Source organism: Prenolepis imparis, unplaced genomic scaffold (genome assembly GCF_030444845.1).
Source record: "Prenolepis imparis isolate NDT839.2.m4 unplaced genomic scaffold, iyPreImpa1.0 SCAF_11, whole genome shotgun sequence".
In the NCBI taxonomy this organism is placed as follows: domain Eukaryota; kingdom Metazoa; phylum Arthropoda; class Insecta; order Hymenoptera; family Formicidae; genus Prenolepis; species Prenolepis imparis.
Window position 1 is genome coordinate 4449289 of NW_028141169.1, and position 27098 is coordinate 4476386.

The 27098-nt window shown below is 36.6% G+C and overlaps 2 protein-coding genes across 11 annotated transcripts in view; one reads left to right on the forward strand and one right to left on the reverse strand.

Moving 5' to 3' along the window:
• Positions 1 to 27098, forward strand: part of Tei (irregular chiasm C-roughest protein teiresias) — a 328890-nt gene that overhangs the window by 212071 nt on the left and 89721 nt on the right. For all 10 annotated transcript variants that reach the window (XM_083050429.1, XM_083050438.1, XM_083050437.1 and 7 more), the window contains one exon: positions 6360 to 6701. In XM_083050429.1, the coding sequence (XP_082906555.1) occupies positions 6360 to 6701 (342 nt within the window). The remainder of the gene's footprint in view (positions 1 to 6359; positions 6702 to 27098) is intronic.
• The window catches only part of LOC145942934 (uncharacterized), a 206574-nt gene continuing 185912 nt past the window's right edge, over positions 6437 to 27098 (reverse strand). Inside the window, exon 7 of the mRNA XM_083050102.1 lies at positions 6437 to 6709. The gene's annotated coding sequence lies outside the window, so the exon portion shown is untranslated. The remainder of the gene's footprint in view (positions 6710 to 27098) is intronic.

The following is a 27098-nucleotide window of genomic DNA, read 5'->3' on the forward strand; positions in this document are numbered from 1 at the left end:
CAATATACGATACATATATCCACTAGAGGATCCTTGGGGTTAAACCCTCCCCCCCCCCCTGCAAATTAAAAGAAACAGTTTTGTTGAATTTGTTTAAAAAATATAAGTAAAGAAAAACAAACGTTAAAGAGCTATCGATGTCGTTGATCCTGGAATAAAAGCTAATCATGAAACCAAAAATATTAAATAAAATTATTTTGCAAACCCCCCCCCCCCCATTATTGACGTCAGGATCCGCTAGTGCATATATCTATACTACTACTACTAAATCAGGATTATTCAACTTTCGTAAAAATATAATATATGCACTAGCTGATCCTGACGTCGATAATGGGGGGGAGGGGGTTGCAAAATTATTTTATTTAATATTTTTGGTTTCATGATTAGCTTTTATTCCAGGATCAACGACGTCGATAGCTCTTTAATGTTTGTTTTTCTTTATTTATATTTTTTAAACAAATTCAGTAAAACTGTTTCTTTTAATTTGCAAGGGGGTTTAACCCCCCCCCCCCCCTCTTCCGGATCCGCCAGTGTATATATATATATATATATATATATATATATATATATTATATAGATATAAAGAATTTCTCGCCTAATTATTTTCATGCAACGAAATATCTCATCATTTCGTCCTATGTCTGACTTAATCTATACTTAACTCCTTGAATGCGTAATGAGTATAATTTACAGTGTATTTTATACATACATATTGTATATATTATATAGATATAAAGAATTTCGTCTAATTATTTTCGTGCAACGAAATTATCATCATTTCGTCCTATGTCTGACTTAATCTAGACTTAACTCCTTGAATGCGTAATGAGTATAATTTACAGTGTATCTTATACTTTTATATATGTATATATATATATATGTATATTATATAGATATATGTATATATATATGTATATTATATAGATATAAAGAATTTCGCATAATTATTTTCGTGCAATGAAATTATCTCATCATTTCGTCCTATGTCTGACTTAATCTATACTTAACTCCTTGAATGCGTAATGAGTATAATTTACAGTGTATCTTATACTTATATATATATATATAATATATATATAAAATATATATATATATAAAAGTATAAGATACATTGTAAATTATATTCATTATGCATTCAAGGAGTTAAGTCTAGATTAAGTCAGACATAGGACGAAATGATGATAATTTCGTTGCACGAAAATAATTAGGCGAAATTCTTTATATATATATATATAATATATACAATATGTATGTATAAGATACACTGTAAATTATACTCATTACGCGCATTCAAGGAGTTAAGTATAGATTAAGTCAGACATAGGACGAAATGATGAGATAATTTCATTGCACGAAAATAATTAGGTGAAATTCTTTATATCTATATAATATATATTATAATTATTTTCGTGCAATGAAATTATCTCATCATTTCGTCCTATGTCTGACTTAATCTATACTTAACTCCTTGAATGCGCGTAATGAGTATAATTTACAGTGTATCTTATACTTATATATATACACTAGCGGATCCTGATGTCGATAGCTCTTTAATGTTTGTTTTTCTTTATTTATATTTTTTAAACAAATTCAGCAAAACTGTTTTTTTTTATTTGCAAGGGGGGTTCCCTCCCCCCCCCTTAGGATCCGCCAGTGAATATATGTATATATGTATCTCATACATTTACTTTCTTCAAATATAACATTGCAAATAACTTTATTCTGTGGAACATTATAGTATTATCATACAACCTTTATGTAAGAATAAATATCTATGAAAAGCGGCGAATGCAGTATCGTATGATATACCAGATAGTTCGTTTGCTTTCCTTACTTGTGACGTTCTTTCTGATCCTAGAGCAGGATGAAGGGCGTGCTCACGATATTATGAAATTTTACGAACTGCAGGCGGACCTGAAATCCTCTCGGGGCAGATACGGCGCCATATGCTGCGAATGCGTTCTCATCCGCGTCCTGGGAATGTTTCTGGCGTTATGTTTCCGTATTAACACCTGCTGCGATCCCCCTTCGTCCTCGCATTCGCGCACGTCCAGACGTTCTTAAAATGCAAGTCTGAGTTTCCGCGCGAATCGTACGTTTTCTAAATCCACCATGACGGTGGATGTAGCCTCGACGACCTGAGGAAAATTTCTTTCCGAGATCCCTATTCAGGCGTCCCCCTTTACAACAGTAACCCGAGTGCAACGCGGATCTTTGGAAACTCTCCAAGATCGCGGACTACATGATCATTTCGTGAAAATTAAACTATATTGCGCCGACTAGAAAATTTCCAAGAACCATCTTCCACTCGTTTAGGCATCGTATATGTGCCTTTTTTATGTGATACGTGAATATTTGCATCCAAATTGCAAAATTTTCCTTTAAACGTTGCTTAGATATTTAGTTTGAATTTAATAGTTTTGAATGCGTTTAATATAGATTTCAGTTTTTTTTTTCTATTTATAAATAATGATGGCCGAGATATAAATTTTTCCCGTAATCCTCGAAGGGAAAATGTCACTAATCCATGCGATACGACAGATTTTATTATCGCTACCGTAAAAAGGTTTAATTACGTGATTCGGATGGACGAAAACGCTGTTGGATCAAGAGCTGGGCTTAAGCTTTTTTTTTCTCTCATCTTTTTACTTTAAACGATGCATACGTTCAAACTCTCTGGGCGCGCGTGGTGGGAAAGGATTAAACCCTTTTCACCTCTCGTTTCAAACGAGCAAAAAATATCTTTGCCCATGCTCTAATACCCGCTTGCACGATATTTTGCCCGTTACTGTCCGAATCTAAACCTTTGGTTTTTATCGTTGAAATAAGTAAAATGCAGTTAAGAGACTTATCTACTAACTTATGCAAGACAAATATTGCTACAATAGAATCCTCCGTTGTGCATTATTTCACCAATGCCTTTTGAATTATATTTTAACAACCTATTATCTAGAAAGATTTAATAACGTTTTTCATAAGAGATATATGGAGCCATTTTATTGCGAAAATGCGAAAAATACGTGAGATATTCGATGATAAAAGCATCATATTTTAAATTATACATACAAGGGTTTGTACGTGTTTGTGTCTGTGGATGTATGTGTGTGTATAGTATTATCTTACAGTATGCAAATTAATTATAAACGTAATTAATTTTTCTCTTTATAACAAAGGAAAAATATATGCCTATTATGTCTAACAATGTATTTCACATTTCGAGATGGTTCAGTCTACGATTCGTTAATATGACAATTAAAACAATTAATATCGCGAGTATGTTAAAACACAAAAATGCATGAGAAACAAATTTTTTATATTACGGGAATTTCATATTTCCGACAGGATTCGACTTTACAGTCTTTCAACGCCCGTGAAGCAGCATACGTTCATACGAGAACACATAACCATACTCGGCGCGCGAGGACTTTTCTTCCCTCCCAACCTTTTTCCCTTCCACAATTCGCGATCGCGTTACATGATTCTGGAATCTTTCCAAGGAGCCGGCTCCGTGATTTTTAGAGCGAAGATTGAGGCGAAAAGTGTATGCAAAGTACCTCCGAATTTTTCGAGGTTCTTGGTACGTTTTTGAGCTTCATGTTATTATCTAGATAATATCGACTTGACACAGTCTCCTGTCGTTGTTGCCTGTCCAATTTTTCAATACGTTTTTAAAATGTAAAGAAATTCAAAGCATTTGTTATCACATTAGAATTTGTTATCGCATTGATAACAAATGCTTTAAATAATTCAGTTGAATAAAACAAATTATTGCAACGAAAAATATAAGGAAGACAATTTTTTTCTTATTCAAGTTAGTTTTCGAAAAAATTCGTAAATGATTAAAAATAATAAAACGCACTGAAAATAATTTTAATTATACTTTTTCTTTGATTAATTTTGATTATGATAAAATTGATAATTATTACAAAATCATTAATATGCTATGCATCTTATTGCTTCTATTCTTGCATTATAATTTTTTCATTTCAATATTAGTTTAGTTGTAATCGAGTCAAACGATTAAATATATGAAAATTAAGAAATAAAGTAGAGCATTAAAGAGATACAAAAATGGAATAAAATTTAATAATTTTTATCGATTCATTAGTTATACATTAATTGGAGTCATTTATTACATTATGGTGGATGTATACTAAGCTTTCGGTAATATTGTGGTAGGATTAACTAATATCGAAACCATTTATTTTTCCATTTATTATTTATTTCTAATTATCAAATCGTTAATGTTATATAAACTAGAGATAAAGAAGTTTCTTGTATTTATTGATCGTGTCGAATGTCTAAAAAAAAAACGAAATAATATAATAATATTGTAACATAAAACTAAATATAAGAAAAATATAAGAAAATAGCAGCTCGATACTGGCTGCTAATTTTATATATTTAGTTAACAAATTGAAAAAGGACATAGTCTCGGCCGTATTATTAAATCTCATGTTTTATTAAATTTTCCGTCATGCCTGTGCCGTTTTACTCGGCTGCAGGTGCTGCTTGCGCTATATTTTATTACATTAAATCATACTGGAGATACAATTACAATTTCTGTCTTTAGAAGGCTTTGCACGTTTCCTCTTATTCAGCGACCTATTTCGAGAACGTCCCTACCATCCGTCTTGGCAAGGCCGACAGTACGAGAAAATTTAATGAACGTGACTAGATCTTATCGAAGCGCGGCGGGAGTATGGCGGAGAAGTCAACTCGGAATTGGGAGAGATTGGCACCGCACCGTCGCCGGTTTATATAAAGCAAACCTCCCGCGAAAGTGACTTTTACGAATTTTCGCTGCCGAACAGCAATCTAGTGCAGTTCGCCTCATTCTTTTACGTCTCCTTCCGTTGAATAAGAATTACGTCGCTCTTGTAATTTAATTCGGGATAAATATAAATTGCTGTTACATACTTTTTTCTTTCTTTTTTTCTTTTTGTACGAACTTTCTTCCCAGCATTGTTTAAGCTCGCAGTTTTTCATCGCAAGTTTTAATAACTTTACGTTTCTCTCTTTTCCTCACGGTTTACAATTTACTACTGATGTCTTAATGAATGGTAAACTGGCGCAGTCTACGGCGTTGCGAAGGTCTGCAAACTAAAAAAAAAAAAGAAACAAAAAAGATAGAAGCGGATACAACGAGTCCCAGATGAACGGAGCGCAAACAGAGAACGTTAAGTTATAAACTGAATTTACAGACGTCTTTCTTCCTCTTTCTCTCTCTCTCTCTCTCTTTCCCTACATAAAGCATTACGTCTCTCGTGAGAATTATTTCGGATATTGAACGATTTGCATCGTTAGATTTTAATTACGCATAAGTTCCGGACATTTAGAATCGAGGACGCAGAGCGAAAAGGGAAGGAAAAAAATAAAAAACTATAAAAAATCCTGAGAATACATTAAAGCATCTCATAGGTGGTTTCCTAGGAGAGTCAATGCAGACAAACGGTCGGATTACTCTTCTCGCGAAGCGAAAAGCGCGGCCGGGTGGAACGGCAAACTATTTTTTTGTTTTTTTTTAAGCCGAGCACGAGCTGCCAGATTAATCAGTTGTTAGCCCAGAGCCTGGCCAATTGAAAGTTGGCGAAAATTAAAGAGAGCTTCAAGTTCCCGCGTTTCCGAGCTGATCTCCCGTGGGGTTCGTGATCCACGCGAGCGGTTAAATCGCGTCGCAAAATGAGAAAAGGAGTCAGGCCGGGAGAGAAGTTACGCCCTCGTACAACACCGTCGTAAAACTGGCCAGTTCGCAATGGGCATTTGCCGCTCTGTAAATTGCTGCCCTCATATGTTGTGCTTCCTACTTCCCGCTGCATGGCGATGTCGCGTAAAAAGTCCACCGTGTACGTAAGACTTTAATTTACGTTGGCAACGATAGCACGTTTGAGACTAAAAACTGCTGTTGCGCGCGTACGATATGCGTTTGATAAATCTGATTAAACGCACGACAGTTCCCTCGCCACTAAATTGCTCGCCTGAGATATATAAACGTTGGATTTAATATACTTATAAATTATAATTATACTTTACAATAGCTACGTCTGAAGAGCATAAACAGCAAAGTCAGTTGATTCTAAAATTATTACAAAAATATCTGTAATATATACATAATTATTGTCGTATTTTAAATATACGAATATCTTTTTTTATTATTAATTTATTTTATTATTGTTATTAAGTTTTTATTATTTTTTTTACACGTTTATTGAAACAAGTTGCATATAGATATATTACGTCGTTTATTGAACGAGCCACGTTTAAATGAAGTCATTAAACTATTTCTTTCGCGTGCCTCAATAAATTTTTTAACGTTACGAAGTCACTAATTGAAGCGGTTATCGGGTTCCTTGTTACAGAGGCACCTCGTGGAACGTATCTGCTGATAGATGGCCGCCGGCTGGATCCCGGAAACCAGTTTGTGCCGGTGAAGGAGGGCTCGGAGCTCACTCTCGAGTGCGCGGCCGAGGGTGGAAATCCACCGCCCATCTTGGCGTGGGGCATGACCTTGTCTCAGGCTACTTTAGACGGGCCGGAACAACCGCCGGACAACCTCACCGTGTTGCCCTCAACATCCGGCAGACGCAGCGGGGCTCACCTTAAGGTCCTGAGAGGACATCACAATGCTACCATCGTCTGTGTCGCACGTCACATCACGCTGGTGATTCCGATGAACGCCAGTATTCTGCTCGACGTCCAATGTGAGTACCTGTCAATAGTACGAAATCGTATATCGTTGTGTTTGATACAATTATATTTCAACGAGCAAAATTTAATCTCTCGCTTTAATTTCTCTAAGAGAGAGATTCTTTAATAACTTTGAGATCGATATTTTCTCAATAAAGAGATAAACTTTAAGGGGTGAAATTTTTCTCAAAGTGAAGTAGTTTAAAAATTAATCGAATAAAATTTTGTCGTCTATACCTACTCTTCTCTATGCGAGAAGTATTTCTTTTAATTTTCAAGTTTAAAATATGTCTGTAATTACACTTCTCTAAAAAAGAACTTGCAACAGACCGGAGTATGCCGGGATATAAGAATAACAAGAAATAATCAGCGCTTATCATACATATGCATGAACTTAAATTACCTTTTGAGATAGAACGAACGCGAAATAATTCCGCGTGTCGTTTTTACTCGGCGGGAACGAGCCGGTGGGATTTCCGCAATATTAGACCTAGTCGCGGGCTAACATGCCGGAAACGAGCAACGTGTGCCGCGTCGAGAGAACGGTAGACAAGCTGTGTGTACCCATCGAAACTGAAATGTAAACTTAATTAAGTCTGAATCCAGCAACGCGCTCGCGACTTGTTTTAAGCGGGTCCGCGAACCGAGAAGAAGCAGCTCCACGTTGTATTTGAGGCGCGACGACCGTGTTTTATAGGAACATCCTTCAGGAAAAGGCCGGTAGAGGTTGAAGGGAGCTTTCGGCGGGCGAGAAAGGGGCAGAACGGGAGGGGAATAGTGCCGGGGGTAACGCCGTGTATTACGCGATGTGAGGGTAGTTTATTTTGCGCCGTTGCGCTTCTCTCTTTCGCCACTCTCGCATCCGAGCAGTCGAGGTTCAGTCGGGAAGTCCTCGTCCCCTTTGGATTCGCTGGCCCCTTCGGCGTAGTCTAGGGGAGGGAAAGGGAGGGGGAGAGGGAGATCCGAGTCGCCGAAAGAAGCTCTTCCAGCCGGTCTCGAGGTAAACTCCGAGGGATTAACTCTGTAACGCGAACAAAAACCGGTGGAAGCGTGCGAGCGTACGCTCGCGCCACTTCCCTACGCCCTTTTTTACTGCACGTCGCTCCTTCGGGTGTTTAGGGGAGGCTCGTCGAGGCGAGACCGCGAAGATATATCACCTGAAACTGGTTTCCTCCTACTTCTGTCCCTTCTCCTTCACTTCCTTAAGTCGGAGAACTTTCCGGACGTCTCATTTTCGCTCCTGCGAATTGCATAAAGTGGCATGTATTTTTTGCTCTTGATCAAAATTTTCTAAATTAAAAATGGACGAGGACTGAATTTTTCCAAGTGTTTGTTTTCAGTAGCTAAAGAGATTTATAATGAAAAATATCAAAATAATATTTTTTTTTTTTTTTTAATAAAATAATACATAATAATGTGTGAGCCAATTTTATCGACTTTAAGTAATTGAAGAGAGAAGTGTCATTATTAATATATACATAAATTATCTGTTTGCAATGAAACATTATTTTTGCCCATTTTAATGAAATTAAAAACTATGGTGTTTGTTTTGTGAAGAAAAGTGTCGCGTCACGCGGATTTTAGTTTGGAAAACCCTGCTTTAGATTATACGCTTAACCGAAGCTGTCCCGTTGTCGCGGACAGTTCTTCTTCATTGTGGATGTAAAGGGAGCCCATTGTATGTCGACATTATTTCACTCTTTTAATCCCTTCACGCCTGTCCGAGCGCCACGTCGTCGGGCAGTCCGAGCTTTTCGAAAACTTATTTCACGTGAGAGAAAGTTCGCGGCGAGTCGTTTAACCAACGGGGGAAAAAAGTGACAAGATATACTGAGACACGTGGATTTCCAAGGACACACTGCCGATCGATCGCGTGATTAATGTTGCTAGTTTCTCGTAATGAACGATTCTTAATAGATATAAAACGACTTAAATAGAATTTATATATAAATAGAGATTTTATATTTATCGCGCGTGGAGAGTATTAGATTTTTCAGGATATAAAAATATACGCGGCAATCAATAATCGATATTTTCGATTCATTTAACGTTTATTGCGATTCTTCTTTTTTTCCCTTACGTTATTTTTTCTCGCTCGGTTTGTGAAAATCTCCGCGTCCCTTATCGAATTTGTGGCGAAACGGGTACTTAATTCCAAAGGCGATACGGGTTGCGCGAGCAACCGGGTTGAAACGCCTCGAGGATGCAAATTTTCTAGGCGAACAGCTTGCTGCATGCTCGACATCTTGGAAGGAAGAGAGGATGCGGGTGTCTTACGGGCGATAGTGATATCGTACGGGTCGACCTGTCTCTCTCTCTCTCTCTCTCTCTCTCTCTTTCTCCCTTACTCTTTTCCTCGCGAATTTATTCCAGCCGTACTCATACGTCCTCCCGTCTGTCGCGCAGAGACAGGACGGAGGAGGTACATTTGTCGGCACCTGAGCGAACAAATTTTCTGGTAGGACGAACGCCAAAGGCACCCCCGGACAATGTCCTGGGACGCCTTTATGACGCCGGGGTGAGAGAGGCGAAGCCCCATGGGGTGACCCACTTTCCATATCGTTGCGGCGCATCGTCGTTTGTCATTACGCGTAATGTAGGCTATTACCGGTTGTCATCCCGCTGGGTGCCCACACCCCGTCCCATATCGAATAAATGATTTTACTTTTAAATCGCCTCGCCGCCGACGACGACGACGACGACGCGATTAATCATCGCTGCGCGCTTCGTCGTCTCGATGCACGTCGAGATGCATGCGGATGTTGCTGCTATTTTGCATAAGTGCGATTCTCTTTCTCCCTCTCGCCGGGGAAGCTTCGATTTGTACTTGCCGACGAGGGCCGGTAAACGCGACGATCGGACTCGCCATAAATCATGAATGATTTTTGGCGGCGGTCGTTATTTGCCGCTGACCCGAATATGCGCGGCGGCAACTTCCGGAACGATCCTCACCCTTCGCTTCGGCGACGCGCTATGAATATGTAGCGCGCGTAACCGTAAAATTCTAACCGCGGTTGGATACGAGGCGAGCTTCGTCTCGGTTTACGTTCTAATCGATCTACGTGGCCTTGCTCGCTTCGTTAACCTGAGTATTTGCATTATGAATTATGAACGTGTGCGTAAACACATGAGACGTTTGAACGAAAACTATTATTATTCTCCTACGCGATAATTATCGAAGGTCATCTTGCAAATTTATTCACCCTAATTGCTTGCCATTTGGGACAGATATTCTCGTACCTTCAAACTTCTCTACATTTATTCTGTTTTATATACAAATTACGAGAACTGGTTGTGCTGCGTTAAAAATGTTTGTATCGATTCATTTTCAAATTATTTTATTTTTAAATATCGATATCATTGAAATAATTTAAAGGAAAGATTTCCGTAGTGTAATAAATACGTAAAAATATATTATCCTTTTTAAATATTAAAATACATCATTATTACACGCTTCGATTGCATTATAGTATATTCTATTTATAGAGGGAGAGAACATTATTTTCGCGAAGGTGTCTCGGAAATCTCTTGTATCAAGTCGTCGGTTATAATAACAAACAATAGCACTTATACGGCGTATTTGCACTTGAAATACTGCAGTACTAATTGGCACTTCGGGAGGATCTCTAGATGGATCCACTACAGTTGTCGTACGGAAACGTTACTGAGTTGCTCTCGTTTGTTACAATGAGAATTTAATCGCTCTGAAAGAGCACATAAATGCAATATTATCCTACAAGTTGCGGCGACAAAGCGGTGTTGGACGTAGTCGTCATTCGTAAACCGATTCCAAAGCTTTAAGGAATAAATCCTGCAGATTGTCGGCTAAACAATGTAGTGTTATATCGACGAAGAACAATATTTTTTATATATACACATACGCGTCACACATATTCAGAACTTGGAATTATCGGATATATTAGCTGGATCTTTGTTCGTCACGAAGAATGAGGATTCAGTTTTTGTGTGAAAAAGCTATTGAATTTAGTCAAACTATAACCTTTTAATTAAATGACAACAAGATGCAGAAATAAAATAACAATAGCAATAAAAATAGCAATAAAAGTAGCCTTGACAATATTTATGATCTGCTTAATATTAAAATAAATATTAAAATAATATTAAAGTAAATTTTAAAATAATTTTTGAAAGCATTTTACGATATCGTTTTAAGCTATCTATCATATTTACTTAAACGCATAGAGATCGTTGCTTGAATTTTTCTGTTCGAAGCTGTTCTTTTCTCTGACATGCAAAAAGTATGCAAATAACGTAATCAACATGCTTATCGTGTTCGAGTTTGAAAACTTTTTTGATCACTATCAAACGTGGTGTATTTGACGCGCGTAACGTTCAAAGAAGGCCACGGACCAACGTTCATTCAAGTTCGCACGAAGTTCACGATATTGGCACGGTACTTCGGTTAATAAGATGCAAAACACTTGGGAACTAGCCGTCGCCGAAGATGACAGGCGTAAAGATCAATATGCGCTGCAGTCTTGAAATGCAGTTTTGAAATGCTGTCAGAATGACATAGTATACCTGCGAGGTTTACGATCATGCAATAGTTTCAAAACGTATTAACTCAATTTCCACTGAAAAAATGACAGTCATGTCATATGTGGAAAAAAGACACGAATCTCGATTTTTCTAAGTTATATTAACAGAATGTTATATGATATTTTATAAGTACATTTTATTTAAAACACAGCTAAATGTCAAATACTACTATTGTAGTCCTTTGACATTTAGCAGTATGTGTTTTAAATGAAATGTACTTACAATATCAATCAAAGGGAAAATACTCGTATGATTCAAGCGTGATTTAATTAATGTGAAAGTTCAAAATAATCAAATAAGCTTAGCTTTCGCAATTGATCTCGATTAATATGTCTAGATATGGTTTGTGCTATACGATATTGCATTTTATTAATTTTGTCACTCAGGCTGATCAAATTTACTTTCGCAAATTCTTTGCTCCCTTCCATAAATCCCATTTTATTAAAAATTGTACTCTCTCTCTCGCCTCTTTCATATTACAAAAAGAAAATGTGAATAAATAAATCATGAAATTGAATATCGAAAGCTACAACATTTTTCCAGCACGCAACAACTGTTTCATCGCACCTGCCAACAATATTTACTATCAACAAACAACGAGAAAATATTTTACTTGAAATTCCAATTCTCGTCAATTTTTTTTTTCATTAATTCCACGTGTATCGCGATAAAAAAAACTGGTATGGAATTCAACGCTTCTCGTTGTTATCGGTTTTGGCAGGGAAGATTCGCGATGATATTGCTGATTCAGGTATACGTGTACAAGCCGATCGGGATAATTTAATGAAAGAATAATGCAATATATCCCCAACGGCTTTCTCTTTTTCTCTCTCTGTCTGTCTCCCTTGCAATGGCGCTTCTTAAATACGCCAAATATCAACAGGTTGTTGATTTCGCTGACCGTTCGCTCCCCGGTTATTTAGTTCACCTTTGGACAGGTAGCCTGTGTGCGTGCATGCGTGATGTACGAACGCCTGTGGGTATCTAAATATGAATACATCTGACCACTTTCGATATATACTTACACAAAAGCCACACAAATTTCGTTATACGCAAACACTGGGCTATTATACCTATCGCGCGGGTTTTTAATTATTTCTTGCGACACTTGTGCGTGCAATCAACTAAATTCGTCACTATTTTACAGCTCGCGCGATACAAGCCGTTGTGTTATCGGTTATTCAAGCTCGCGGGTAATCAATTACGCATTCGAAACTGCACAAACTACAGACTGTCGCGCGTCCGTAAAACTTGTATATTTGTCCGACGTGCATGCGATAGTATACGATATGATATACGTTGTGATTAGCGTTTACGTGTAACGCGATTTACGAGATAAAATACAATCCCATTGCGTATGCTTAAACGCATATTAGTTCAGCTATGATATCGGATATGATTACGGACAGTTATAAGGGTCATCAATATTTTATGTGACATTTAGCCTGTCGATATCATTTGCAATTTGTGCGAATGCGAATGGCGCTTCATTGATTTGACAGGTTGTTACGAATTATTATTACTGCATGTTTTGCCCGCGATGCCTGCACTCCTCACTAATTCATTCCGTGTAATTCGCCACCCATTGGATTGAATAGCGTAATTGTGAAAGCCCAGACGCAATAATGAATATCGAACGCGATTATTGCAGGGGCACGGCAACCTCATTCGTTTTAACGAGTTTCAAACACGCTGTTGATTGAAAAAAAATTTAAAAAGAAGAAAAAAACAAATAAAAAAATACAATAAGAAACAAAGAGATGTAACATTCAAAATCTCCGAAATCTCTGAAAATTCTATGTATCTCGTATTCAATGACATCGATATCGACGGGCGATATAGCCCGTCGTTTTCTAATGCACAGCTGCTGTCACTTAATGGCTCTTGCTCTTTTTTTTTCACGAGCGCTTTTTGCGCGACTCTACTTCGCATGTCGGAAAAAATTCAATTTTGCGATGCGTTTTGTAGCGCTGTCGTGCCGAATTTTACTCGCGCGATATTGTTTTTTCAAGAGCTCGCACAAGTTAGCTCGCCGTCGACAATGCGCGATACGACGGGGGAATATTTTGCATTTCGATTAAAAGGGAAACAAACGATACGAGGGGGGCGGATGTGTGATATGCTAAACCACGTCCTCGTACTCGCTGTTTCGTTTAACCACTGCATGTTATGTTTGTTATTCATTGTAACGTTATTCAAATTCTCGGGCGGAGTAATCAAACTTCAAATAGAGGAATTACTAAATTCGCTAAAAGAATTACATTCGATGCGCTGGCCTGTGTCGGTGAAATTACAAATTTGTCTGCTCGCAATATGCTTAACTTTTCAGTGCAATTACTCATTGCGATCACGTGTGACGGCAATTTCGCCTGCGCGAGAGATCCCCCTTTTCGGTAGATTCCTGATCAGAGTCGGCAAACCGTTAAGCCAAAAATTCGATTGCGGTCCATGGCGGTCGGCGGCGAATCTTATTAACAAACGAGCCCCGGGCGAGTCTCCCACCGAGCGGAGGCCACACGTTCTGTCGACGTCATTTCCGCGGGATGATACGTGGCCCGTGAAAATGACGCGATTGGATCCGACGGGGACACGTGTTTAATAAAACTCGTCGTAAGCGAGATCGAAAGAGAGCCGTGGCGCGGGTTAGAATCGAAGCCGTGGGGAGGGATCAGCTGGATTAGTTGGCACGCCGAATATATCCGGACGCATGAAAGAGACACCTATAATTACGTTCCCCTTATGGCGAGAGGGCGCGAAAAGCCTTGGTGTGAATGACGCTGATATCTCTTTTTCAAAAGAGGCGAAATTGGAGAACGCGCACGTGCACGGTCTCTTTTTCAGCGCGTATTTTCTGTCACGTATATATGAGAGATATGTGTCTATGTATAACACAGATGCACTTTCCATTAACGAGTGCAGTGCTAGACTGCATAAATAGATAAAGAGACTTCTTCTGTGAGTTTAACATCTCTTGATTGAAAGATGATTAAAGCTTTTTGTACATTAGCTACATAATTCAGCATCTTTTTTTTTTCGAAAAAAAAAAAAAAACGAAAATACCCCGCCATTAATTATATCTTGCCGCATAAACGTGCTAAATTGATATATTTTGTGAAATATATTTCATTTGAAAACAGCAGCTTTACCTCGTTTTCAGATTCCGTTCCTTTCAATTATTTATTTATCGTTAAAGCATTCCGCGGTTAGTCGGAAACATTCTACATATATATTATATATCCATTACATGCGAGTAAATTTTTGAATATATATATATATATTCAAAAATTTACTCGCATGTAATGGATACATGTAGTTGGATACACACACACACACACATGTATATATGATGTATCCATTCACATATAGACGCTGATTCATTCTGTTGCACACAGAAGGATAGAGAGATGGGAAATACTTTTTCAACAGGGTGAATCTCTGTGTGAGCGTAGAGGAAACTTTCCACGGTCCATTCTTTACACTCCGATTACCGTAATGTTACAGCGGATGCGGGATACACCAAATTAGAGAATTTTTTCTTTCTTCTTGCTGCTAATTCTCTCTCTCTTTCTTTCTCCTTTCACCACGATGTGAAAACGCGAACGCCTCTAGAGTGAGTTTCTCTTTGCCACACACGCGGCAATTTAGTTTCGAAAGGTGGAACTTTACGAAGGATCGTCTTCTCTAGTAGTATCGCAAAGTATGCGGGTAAGGAGTTACTCTTCTCCGTTTTCTTTGGACCCCTAATAAACTCTACGAATTTTTCCTGTGCCTATTTTGCACTTATTACTTATTAATTTTGCTCATTTTTGTGATTTATATTCCGCCAGCTGTTTTATAAATGCATTTATGTAATATACTGTCAATGTGCTGTATCACATTAAACTTTTACGTCAAAAATGTAGAAGATGATTATAGATTTTCGCTTAAATCCGATTGACAGTATGAATGGTAAAAGATTTCGAGTGAAAATTAAATGTATGGTTACGATTAAAATCGAAATTTTTTCAACAATCAACGGCACTGTTATCGATCCTATCTAGGTAAAGTGCTTACAACAATGGTGCAGCATTTGCGTATTCATTGGCAAATCTACCATTCCTCCTTCAGTGGTAGTGTCAGGCGCGTCAATGTCGCGCTCGATCTTCTTAAGTTTTTTCGCTTTTTTCCCTCGTTTTTCTACCCCTCAACTATCGTCAGCTGTTTAGCCGAACTAAGGTTCCCTCATCTTGCCCTATCCACATCGTGCTTGTAGATGCTCTCAATCAATCATATTTAGATCCGGCAGCCGTGCTTTGCGATTCGTTTATATGGACTCTCTCCTGCGAACATTTATATGTTTGCGTAAAAGTATTGTGGGTCGTGTACACGTGTGAGTAATTTATGCTTACACGCGCATGCGTTTTATGTCAAAGTGATGAATTTTTTTACATGATATCGTAATATTTATTTCTTTTTTTAATACTATTTAATGATACCTAGCATTATTTAATGACAGCTGCTGGTATCAGAAAATATAGCAAAGAAATATAGCATTTATGGCCAATTATAAGATTGTCTATCGTGTCAGTTGTTATAGTTTGTTTAATAATTATCCTATATGCTAATTATATTATTATACACTTAGATAATTATTAATTATGAATTATTATCTTTCAATCAAGATACGTAATTCAGAGATTTTTTCAAACTTGCTATTTTATAATATATTTTAGAATGATAAAAATTATATAATTATCATTCTTGATTATGCAAATTACGTTGCTAAAATTTGAGCTAAACAGTATATAAAATATATGAAAATTGTGGTTTCTGTAAGACATAAATCTTTTAACGTAAACTGCTATGCAAAGCTCACATGGCAAGAAGAGCATTGCGCGTTTTCCGGATGATTAAACAGTTGATTGGCCGGAAGTAACCGAATGCACAGTTAATGTGTAAGCGCCGTCTCAACCAAGTAACGAGAAACAGTTAACGGACCGTTTAAACGATACAGTATTGATTATCGAAACTGATCAGCGTGCTATTTATAACGACGCAATCGAGAGAAGATCGGAAGATCGTTTCTCGCAAGTCCGTTAAACGCGAATCTTGTCTACCTAATCTCTCGACGAAAATTCAGGCCATTGCGTACGAAGTTGCGTCGTAGCGTAGTTTAGGTAGCTCTCAGGTGAACACCCGGTCATTTCGCGGATGTAGGTGGGATGGTTTCGATCGGAACACAGCGTTAGTTTCGCCGGGGGATAAAGCGATCGATGAAGATAGCAAATCCGGATTACCACTGCTACGGTTATTAAAGATTTTCCATGGAATATCTGAATGATTCCGCTTAATAATAGATCGGGGAATAATGGAGCGTATAACAGGTTCGAAAATGTACTATTCTATCTCTACGTTCATGCGTTGATAAACGTTTAGATATGCTCACGCAAACTGTATTAAACACCACTGCAATTTACAAATTCACTACATGGGATATTGTGACGGAATTATCAGCTGCAGAACAATTATGATTTTATATAAGGTTAATAGAATTAGGAAAATTATTTTATTTTAGAAGAAAAGATGTGTGATAAACTTATTAGTTTAACTATTTTTCATTATGATTACACTGTATTAGCGATATTTTTTTATTACATTGATTTTAAATAAATAAAGATGGAGATATTCATATATACGTGAAAAATGATGATTTTAGATACAATCTTTCAAAACAGAAAATATAAATAAAATAGCTATAGCTAAGAAAGGCAATTTAAATCCTAACAATTATTATGTTAGATAATTATTGTAACATTTTATTTAATGAAACACATTTAGAATAATCGTAGAAAGTAGGAAGCATTTCGAGCTTATGTTACTGCATATGTCAAAATTGGCAATCAACTAATTTCTCGCTATGTCGGATCTGGATTGCAAACCACTAAACCGCTATGGACTATTGTTAGTTTACGAAGCAAAAGCCGTTAGCGATACTAACAGCTTGCTTTCACGTATTACTGAGCATTCGCAATATAGGTCTATCCATTTGCATAATCAAAATTTGGCAATTAAGATGTTGCAATTGAAGGCTATTAACGAAAATATTAACGACGTACTTATTGGATATACTTTAATAAATTGTAAATAATCAGCATGAAATTATAATATCACGAATTAAATAACTCAGACATTATTTGTCTCCTGAAAATAATCGGATTTTTTATATGTCATTACTTATCTTTATTGCTTCGCTCTTAAAATATGTGTATTTATATTTTTTCTTCTTTATGCGTTCGAAAGAATTTGAACGCAGATGAAAACGTAAAATATTAAATTACATATATCTTTAATTTTGGGATGTCTGAATAGCAAGAAAGCTATTGAAAGTCTTTCAATTTTGGTAACGTAGATTGTGTAGGTGAAAGCAAAGCGGCCATTGAAATTAGCGGTTAGGTCAATAATTTCCTGTACATCAACATCCTCTATATTGTCGTCCATCTTTCGTACAGCGGGCGTCGGTAGCGAACCACGACCGCTGTTCAACGATGGATTACGGAATGAGGAGCGTTAGAGCCGTTAACGACCCGCTTTCATCGAAGAACCGCGAATTATATGGTCGCCTCATAAATGTCATTCGCCGGAAGTCATTCGCTAAGGCGTGCAGCATCGATAAATTCGTGATAAACGATCGATTCGGAACGCTCGACGAATTGATAGAAACCTAATGACCACGCTTATTTAGGTTTGAAACGTACTTTCATATTTCAAACTCAAATAATATTTCAAGAGAAAGATGTAGTCTCTCCACAATTTTAATACAATTATATCTGACAATTTTGACAACAATAAGTACCTAATAATCGATGGTAGGATTATTGATGTTCGCCTACGTTTATTTATTTATCTACTCTAAATCGTCGTTCAGCTAATCGTTTGACGAACATATTCGTGATACCGATTTATCGAGATACCTCTATCGACTTCGGTCAATATCGTTGCAATGTGATTCGCGCTACTGTTGTTAATGATCGGTTTTCATCGACGATCGCCGACGTGGTGCGAACGTGACCTGTCCGAACTCGTCAAAGAGAGGGCAAAGAGAGGAAGACCGGAAGACGAAGTGTGGCGCAGTTTCTATTATTGGCGACGGGTACCTGTCTGTGCAGAGAGACGGTTCCTCTCTCCATTTCGCGGAGAAGATAGACTCAGGGTGCGCGCGCCATGAGTTTGCCGATCACGTCAGCCCAAAACTTGGTAGGGTTTAGTACGTGCCATTTCTCCGAGAGGTACCTGCGTGGTGGGACTTGTAATTGATTTACAAGGCTCGCTCCGCAAATGGCGGAGGAGGTAGGAACTGGAGTTTCTAGGGCGGACCGCGAAGATGTCTTCCGCTATCCTGTTAAAGGATCGGCCCCTATTGCGTTGAGAATCTCACGGGAAGATCCTCCTTCGGGCGGCTTTCGCGCTCGATCATGAGGAATTAGTTAGGAGATGTCCTTTGGAACTTCAGGCAGTAAGGTTTCAGACAGCGAAGAGCAGAGATTAGATTATGGCAATGTATGTCGAATATTGATATTTATCTCGTTCTTTTCAATTTCTTCTTTTTTAGGGGAATAAGTAATCAAAGGGAAAATATACAAATATAAGAAAAAAATTATGATAAAATGTTCACATAATAATATAATAATTTTCATTATTTTATGCTTCTTACACGTTTGATTAAGTTATACATACCTATATACATATATCAAACACATTTATAATAAATGCATGTATGATATTGTAATATGAACTCGATTGTACGAAGTTAATTGTCAATGAGTTCTATAAATTATTGAAAATTTTGAGTATAATTTGAAAGTTATTATTAAATTGTATTATTTAATATCTGTAATGTTTGATCATGTTTGGAATGAGAATCAAACGATGCATTCAAAATGAATCCGATTATGTATGCAATGTTTTTGAAATTAAACTTCTTAATATTTAATTTAATAGATATATCTGCTTATTAGAAAAAAATTGTTATCTCTCTGTATATATGCAAACATTATAAATGTTTGCAAAGATATATGTATAAAAGGAAGAAATTTGTGATATTGAGGCAGATTAAATTGAGGATTTTTAAAATAGAATAGTTACTGTTGAAATGAAGCATTTGCAAAATTAAAAAAAGAGTTAAACCATAGTTTTAGATACTTCATCTATTGTATTTAACTTATCCTCAGCAATGACAGCAACTTCATTTATATCTTAGAAAATCATTGTTATCAGAGGACGTCGGAGTAGTACGGAAAGAAATCTCATCAATCATTAAGTCAAGAAAGGATTCAGTCGGGCGTAGTTCATTGTGGCATTCTTTTTTTACTTTCTGAATAGAATTGAAACTCGATGTTCGACTTGAGCACACTCTTATCGAAGCGAAATTATGATTTTATGATGCGATTTTATATTGGTTTTTCAAGATTGTCAATGCATTAAACACGACAATAAAAATTTATTTTTATAATAGGTAATTTATTTGCCTACTACGATTTAGCATTCAATATATTTTTATATAAATAAATATTGATTAAACTAACAAATAAATTTGTTATATATATGGACTATATAACATAATAACAACATATTATATGTATATTATATACATTATCTTAAAAGTATAATTTATAAGATTATTTTGCTATTCGCAGCATAGTGATTAATTACTAAATAAATTTAGATTTTATATATATATGTATATATTATACATATATAAAATCTGTTTTATTTAATAAATAATTACTGTGTAGATATATAATTTTATATACAAGTTTGTTTTTATTAATGATAATTTTTTTTATCAAATTTGTAATGCTTAAAAATGTTTTACACATAATTTTAATTAATTAATATTTCGTTGCATCTTATGCAGAAATAAATTCTGTAATTTAAAAATGTAGTACTATATACATCAGCCATCAATATTTTAATTTATGGACAGCTATAAATACGAATCGCGATTACAAAAATCGTATCATATCATAGCATATCATATCATAAAAATAGATTGAAGTTTATTATAATTCTCTCGAACTTCAGTCTCTTAAGAACAGAAACGGGAGCAATATCAAGTATTATGGAAAGATCGCAAACTACTATTGTTGTTTTCTCGAACCGAATCATTAACCTATTTTTGAGTTTGCTGAGATTTCTTCTTACAATTAGAAGTTGTATTGAGGTTGTTATATCGAGATGAGCGGTTGCAGTTTGCCGTCTTAGCTTAGGTACGAAATTACAGACATTAAGAGCGGGATAAACGTGGGCGGTTGTCGCGACGTTGCACGGCTATAAGGTATTATTCTTAAATGGAACGCAAAGTTACGTTAGCTCGGTTAAAAGAGGATTAGCGAGAGTTGTCTCCGGTTTAAAAGAGGCCAATACCCATTAGAAGCCGCAGAGAAGTGTGATCTCCGTTCGCTTCTTTCGGCTGACTCATACTCCTTGTCGCATCGGTCTTGTCTTGTGCTTTCGTCCCAAGTTTCGCAGAAAATGCCAGCAGTTATCCGAACTTGTGCACGAACAATAGCAATGAGGCACGAGAGAGAGAAAGTCGAACATCAAGACAAGAAGAACGAGCAAGGAGCCGAGTAATGGCATTGTAAGAGAGAGGAAGAGGAAAGGGTTCTTTCTCTCTCTCTTCCTCTCTGTTTTTCCTTTCTCTTGCTCGACCTCTTGTTCCTTCATTCTGGATTTTCGATCTCAGCCTTCATTATTCAAAATTCATTTCATCTGTCGAATCCCATGACCAATCTTCCTTTCCATTTAATCCTAAGATGCCGACTGCGATATCCTCTTTGCCGATAATCAAGGTGAGGATCAGGAAGATCGCTCGCAGCCGGAAGTTGACTTGTCTAGGGAAGTCAAAGTGGCAGTTGACTGCATCACTTTGGTTAAGTGCGTCGGTATACATTGATGGAAGGGGCGATGATTTCTTGATTTCCAATCCTACTGTCTCTTGCAAACGATAAAGTTGTTTATTTCACAATTAACAGCACAAAATTGTCGCGATAAAACACAAAAAAACATATTTTGTCACAACAATATTCACAATGAATATATACTGATTTTAATGTTATAATAAAATTTTGTAGTATATATATTATGTGGTATAATTTGAAAACTCCAAATTCTTGATTAAATTACAATAAAAAACTATACTTTGATTGCCGTCAAATATATTTACAATTAATTGCAGTTAACAAGGCTAAAATGATTGCCACCACAGAATTAATAATTGCTTATATTTTATATTTAGAAAAAAGAAATCTATGTATAATAATCTCGCAATCGTTCTCTTCCATTGGTTTTCATTGACGGGATTGCGATGAATCTTATAAACACATGACGAAGAACAGAAATAAAAACAAAATGCGGAAAAAAAAGAGAAAAGAAAGAACTGAAAGAAAGAAACTACAGTACTAGTTTTGTAACAGAATTCAGCGTTGGTCATCGTACAACATCGCTGTTGCTGTTGGCAGTTTTCCGCGAGCGATGAGACAACAAACAACGTTCTTTAACTTGCAGAAAGTTCTTCTCTCTTATTTTATACTTCTCTCTGAATATTTCTTTTCTCTTTTTATTCCGTACAATCTTACCTTTCATTTCTCGTGTGTCTCTTCTGTGCATTCGCGCATTCTTTCTCGCCGTCTATTGACGTTTTCAATTGGAAAAATATTTATGACCGGCAATTTTGTGCTCTCGTATCTGCTCACTGTCGAAAATGGGAGAGCGATTCTTTAAATGGAAGTGAAGTCTCGATCGAATGCGCGTGGCAAACGAAGACTTGTATGCCGTCTCTGGTGAAGCATTCGTTACTGGTTTATATAATAGAGAAATAAAGTAAGCGTAACGAGGAGGGGTGGTGAAGAATGGAAATCGGCCACCCGGCGCCGATCGGTCGGAAAATTGGGTTACATAAACATCTTTTGCTTTCGTACCCATCTTTGCTCTCATCTTTCTCCCTCGTCGTCCTTCCATAATCTCTCCAATTTCCAACGCGAGAGAGACGATACGTATACTTTTTGTCTACCATATGCATCTCTTATCATCCGCATCGTATCGCACTGTGTATCCTCCATTCTTGTTTTCAATGTCTCCGAAATCGAGGATGAAGTAACATCCTGCTACTTTAAATTTACATCGTATCTCTTAACGGTCGTCGTCCCTTTCCTTCGCCGGGCATTACGTTATCGGAATTCGATAATTTAAAGCTTTCCACTGCAGGCGGGCTAATAGAAAAGTAATGCGTAAAAAGGTTCCTCGCCAGAAAGTCAAAGATGCCGTCTCAACGCGGAATGCATAAAACATAATTGACTGCTTCTCTCTCTCTCTCTCTCTCTTCTACTCATCGCGATGCAAGCAACATCTCCGATGTCGTGACTTAATAATCCACGAAACTCTCCTCATCCGTCGACTTTTCGTCTTATTCGAACTTGTATACGAACTTGTTTTTAATCTTATGGCTGATGTGATTTTTATGAAATCCGACCACGAGCTCCACGCTGTTTTACGCTGTTTTACGAAGCGCAGGGAATATCTGTTGAAGTTCTTGTCGAAAATCGCGACGAAGAAGAAGCTTCGCGAAAATACATGAAGTAGTATGTAGAGTTCTTCAAATACTGCAGCATGTTCATTTGCATCCTATCTTTCACAGTTGACCTTTTTCTAATCTTCTTCCAATGCAAAAATACTTTAATTTCTGTTTATCATAAATTTCCATTTATTCAATTGTAAATTATATCGTTTAGAGTGTAAGAAAAATATATGATTTATTGTTTCCAATAACCTCTTATTGCTGATTATTAATGAATGCTACTTGATAATAACAAAATATGCGTCATTAGGAACAAAATTTTGCAAAACTATATTTATTTTAAAGGAAAAAAAAACTATATATATGTCATGAAATATTTGCTTATTTAATGTTGGAATTAGCATGATTGTCGTTAAATGAGGGAAAAATATTGCATAAAAAAATCAAATTAAAAGAAGATACTTTTATGGCACAATACACGCAGAAAGTGACGCTACGACGCAGAAATATAAAAGATAATTGGCAACATTACCTCTGGTGCCAGCAGCTGTTTGAAGCTAACCATTTGCATACCTCTATCTGGTTCAATGTAGTAGCGACTATTCGGAGTTAGACCCTTCAACTTTTCTCTTTGTAAATCGGCCAACTTAAGCTCATCAGCTTTACCTTCCACTAACTTTGCGCTTTTTCGTCCATGGCTATGGGCGATCTCGAGAGATCGGAACTAAGTTGGTTCTGAGAGAGAGAGAAAAAAAAGGAAGAAAGCTAATCACATACACATCCTTCCATAGAGTATACGAGCTCACGCCGAAAAGATATTTTGCCTGCCGCTGGTGAAGCGAAGACACTCGACAAGAGGCAACCGTGCTAATGAGCTCCGTCAATTTAGCGAAGACTGGCTTATGGGCGTAAGCTTTGCTTAATATGAAGTAATATCGTCTGCTACTCCGGTTATAAACCCCCGCCCCGTGATTCCTTAAGCCCCTCAGAGGAAAATCGTCCTTACTTTACATTAATAGCAGTAAGTCCCGCACGCAACTCGCATCGCTATTTGCATAAACAAAATGTTCGAAGTCTTAACACCGAAATAAAATATATATGCGCGAGAGGAAACATTGGCTTCTTCTTTTTTTTTAAGAGCCCTTGTTTTTATAGACGCGCGTGAAGAGTTTTTATGATTATCTTTGACGTAGGTTCTTTCTTTTTATAGGCGACTCTGGGACACACAAAATACTTTATTATAACTATATTGTAGGATATATTACAACTTTTAGCAAGTAGTTAAAGCGTCAAACATAAAACATACATTTTAGAATTCACATACGATTTTATCTTGAATTTAAAATTATTATTAGTGTTGCATATATATACATACAAATATGTATAAAATATTTATAAATTATTAACTAAATTATACAATATATAAAACAATATTAAAAACTAAAATTAATCATATAACAGTTGTAATAACTATGACATATTAAAATATCATATAGACAGAAAGAAAATATTAGAAATTTTACCTAATTTTATTCACTAAAAATAATTTTACTGAATTTATAAAAGAAATTATTTTGCTATAATAATAAACTGAATTTTATTTTGTCATCCAAGCATTAACAATTTTAATACAACAGAAAAATATGTTTGCTAGGAATAGACTGTATTTCGTTCTTTTTAAGTGAGTCTTGTTAGAAACAAAAATAGAATTTGCTTTAGCAACAGATTCGTGTTTCTATAAAGAAATTTTCTCACATTACACGCAGAGAATTTTTCTGTTTTACTAACAAAATAGACTTTCCTGTAATATCAAATAATTGGTTATGGGGTAGTTTGTTCGCTTTCCCATCGAATATACAATAGCAGCGGCGATATTGTTGTGACAGCAAAAAAAAAAGTTTTTTTCTACCTATATAGACACACGCATAGATACACATATGCATGTAATTATGTGAGGAAAACTTGGAAAGTATACACGCAGTATACCTGGGAAACAGCGCATAGTACATGTATACATCGTGAGCTGCATAGCGTGCAATAGTATGCATAAAACATTTCTAATTCCGGTAGTGAATACATGTGTCTTTCCTTTCTTCCTTCCTTCCTTGTAAGGGGAGAGTACATTCTTATTGAGCTCACGTAACTGCTGTCGCGTAAAAAATCTTTGACATCACTAACGGATGTTCGTTCTTTATTAGTATTCCAAACTGTCGCGAGAGACGAAACTCTCTGATCATCGCGGAACAATTCTCGCTAGAATTGATTCTGTATTGCCAGAACACGATTTTATGTACATCGAATTCAAGAGATTACAAATTGAATTTTTTCGAAATATTCTCAATTTTAATTCTCTTTTGCTTAACAAGAAATTACAACTCGAACAAACGTAAAATCTTAAATGTGGTAAAATTTATTCTAATGAAAAATATATCAGATATGAAATGTAGATAGCAAAAATTCGTATTTTTACAATTATATATATATAAAAAGATATTATTCTTGTTCGTGTTACATTTAGCGCGAAAAGCATGAATAGTGACAATTATGAAAATTCGCCATATCTCCATTAGTTTCGCTAATGAGTTTTAAACTGGCCGCAGATGACGTCAGGTTAACGCTCATCTTTATGCGTTTTCACGGTTCAGCTCTCACAGAGTTTCTTTTGAGGAGTTTTCCTTTTTTTTTATCACCCCTCGCTTCGAGGGGCCTTGCTACGCCAACCAACCAGCTACTTCATCAACTGCATAGAAAGTATTTACATTTCACTCCGAGAAGTGGCTGAGCTTCTTCGCTATACATGTTACTTATTATACGAGTAATTTCACTCGCGCAAGCGACGCTCTCGCGATGTTACACGACATCATTTACTACTATGCTATTCCGCTGGATTTGACGCTGTCGTAAATTACAGCGCTTAAAGACGCATTCTGCCATTCGACATCTTACAGCCATTATTATCCTCCCTCCGGGAGGAAGCGCGAATGATGCGACGTAGAACGAAGAGCGAAGATCGTGCAACACCAACCGCACGAGAGAATGAATATATGAATATATACATATATATATACATATATATATATATATGTATACGTAAATACATATATGTATATACGACGACAGAGCATATCTCTCTCGCGTTCTTTACAAACAAATATCGAGAGCATATATATCGTAGGTAATCGGCGCGCACCGACGAGTCCTCGTTCGCAATCCTCGAATGCAAGATGCTCGTTGCATTTAATTCTCTCTCTCGTTAAGGTGAGAGAGGTCAATAACGTTTTTACGCTAGAGTTACGGGGTTACCGTATAAGTGGGAAAGTCCGGGACCAGTTTCGGACCAGTTCAGCGCGTAAGTTCTGGATGTGCATATCTCGCTCGCGGACTCTTCGTGCGTGCGAAGGTGGAGAAATTTGAAATTCAGATTAATACAGCGTGGAATAGTTAACGCTCGACATAGAGCTATCCCCGCATTACCATATACACGCTGTCTCACGCATCCGGATGTGTGTATCTACGGTGTGTCTCGCGGACGAAACACCTCCTCGCGTCGCACCTATATTATTCACATGCGGTATTTACCCTTTTTGGCCGGGTCGGAGAGCTCGGAGAGCCGACTGGCTTTCAATGAAACGACGTTGATTCTACCGGAAAGTAGACACCCGTCGTCTGCGCGCTTTCAATGGACCTGTGATTCTGAATTAGATATATTATTCGTTTGCCTTTTGAAGAATCCCTTAGAGCGTAAGGAAGGAATGATCTCTTAATACGAATGAGACATGTGCACGATCTACATAATAAAATATGGTTATTTTACGACGAATATTAACATAGTTTAGACTCTTTTATTGAAAAATGTTGAATAAATAACCTAAAAAAAATTTAATATTAAAAATTCTTTGAATTAGTCTCAAACTTCTGAAATCATTCCAAATAATCTCAGAGAAACCAATATTTTTTTTCTGCAATTGATATTTTTTAAAAATTATTTTAGATTCTAATATAATATTTGAACACAAATGAGAAATATAATCTAAATATACCATCTTAAAACAAATTACATACAAGTCATGCCATATTGTTTAATATAGTAGAAGCATGGTCGATTTTAATTTGATTAACGTTAGATTTTTCTTACATCTAGTGCTGAGTTTTTATGCGTTGATAAGAAAGACATTAGAGGGATTACTGGCTGGTTCTCCTATACCATTATCTTATCTGTAATTGAACACCATAGCCAGGCGTCTGTTTTCTGTCTGTCATTTAATCTTTTTCTGGGAAACTTTAATTCTCTTACAGT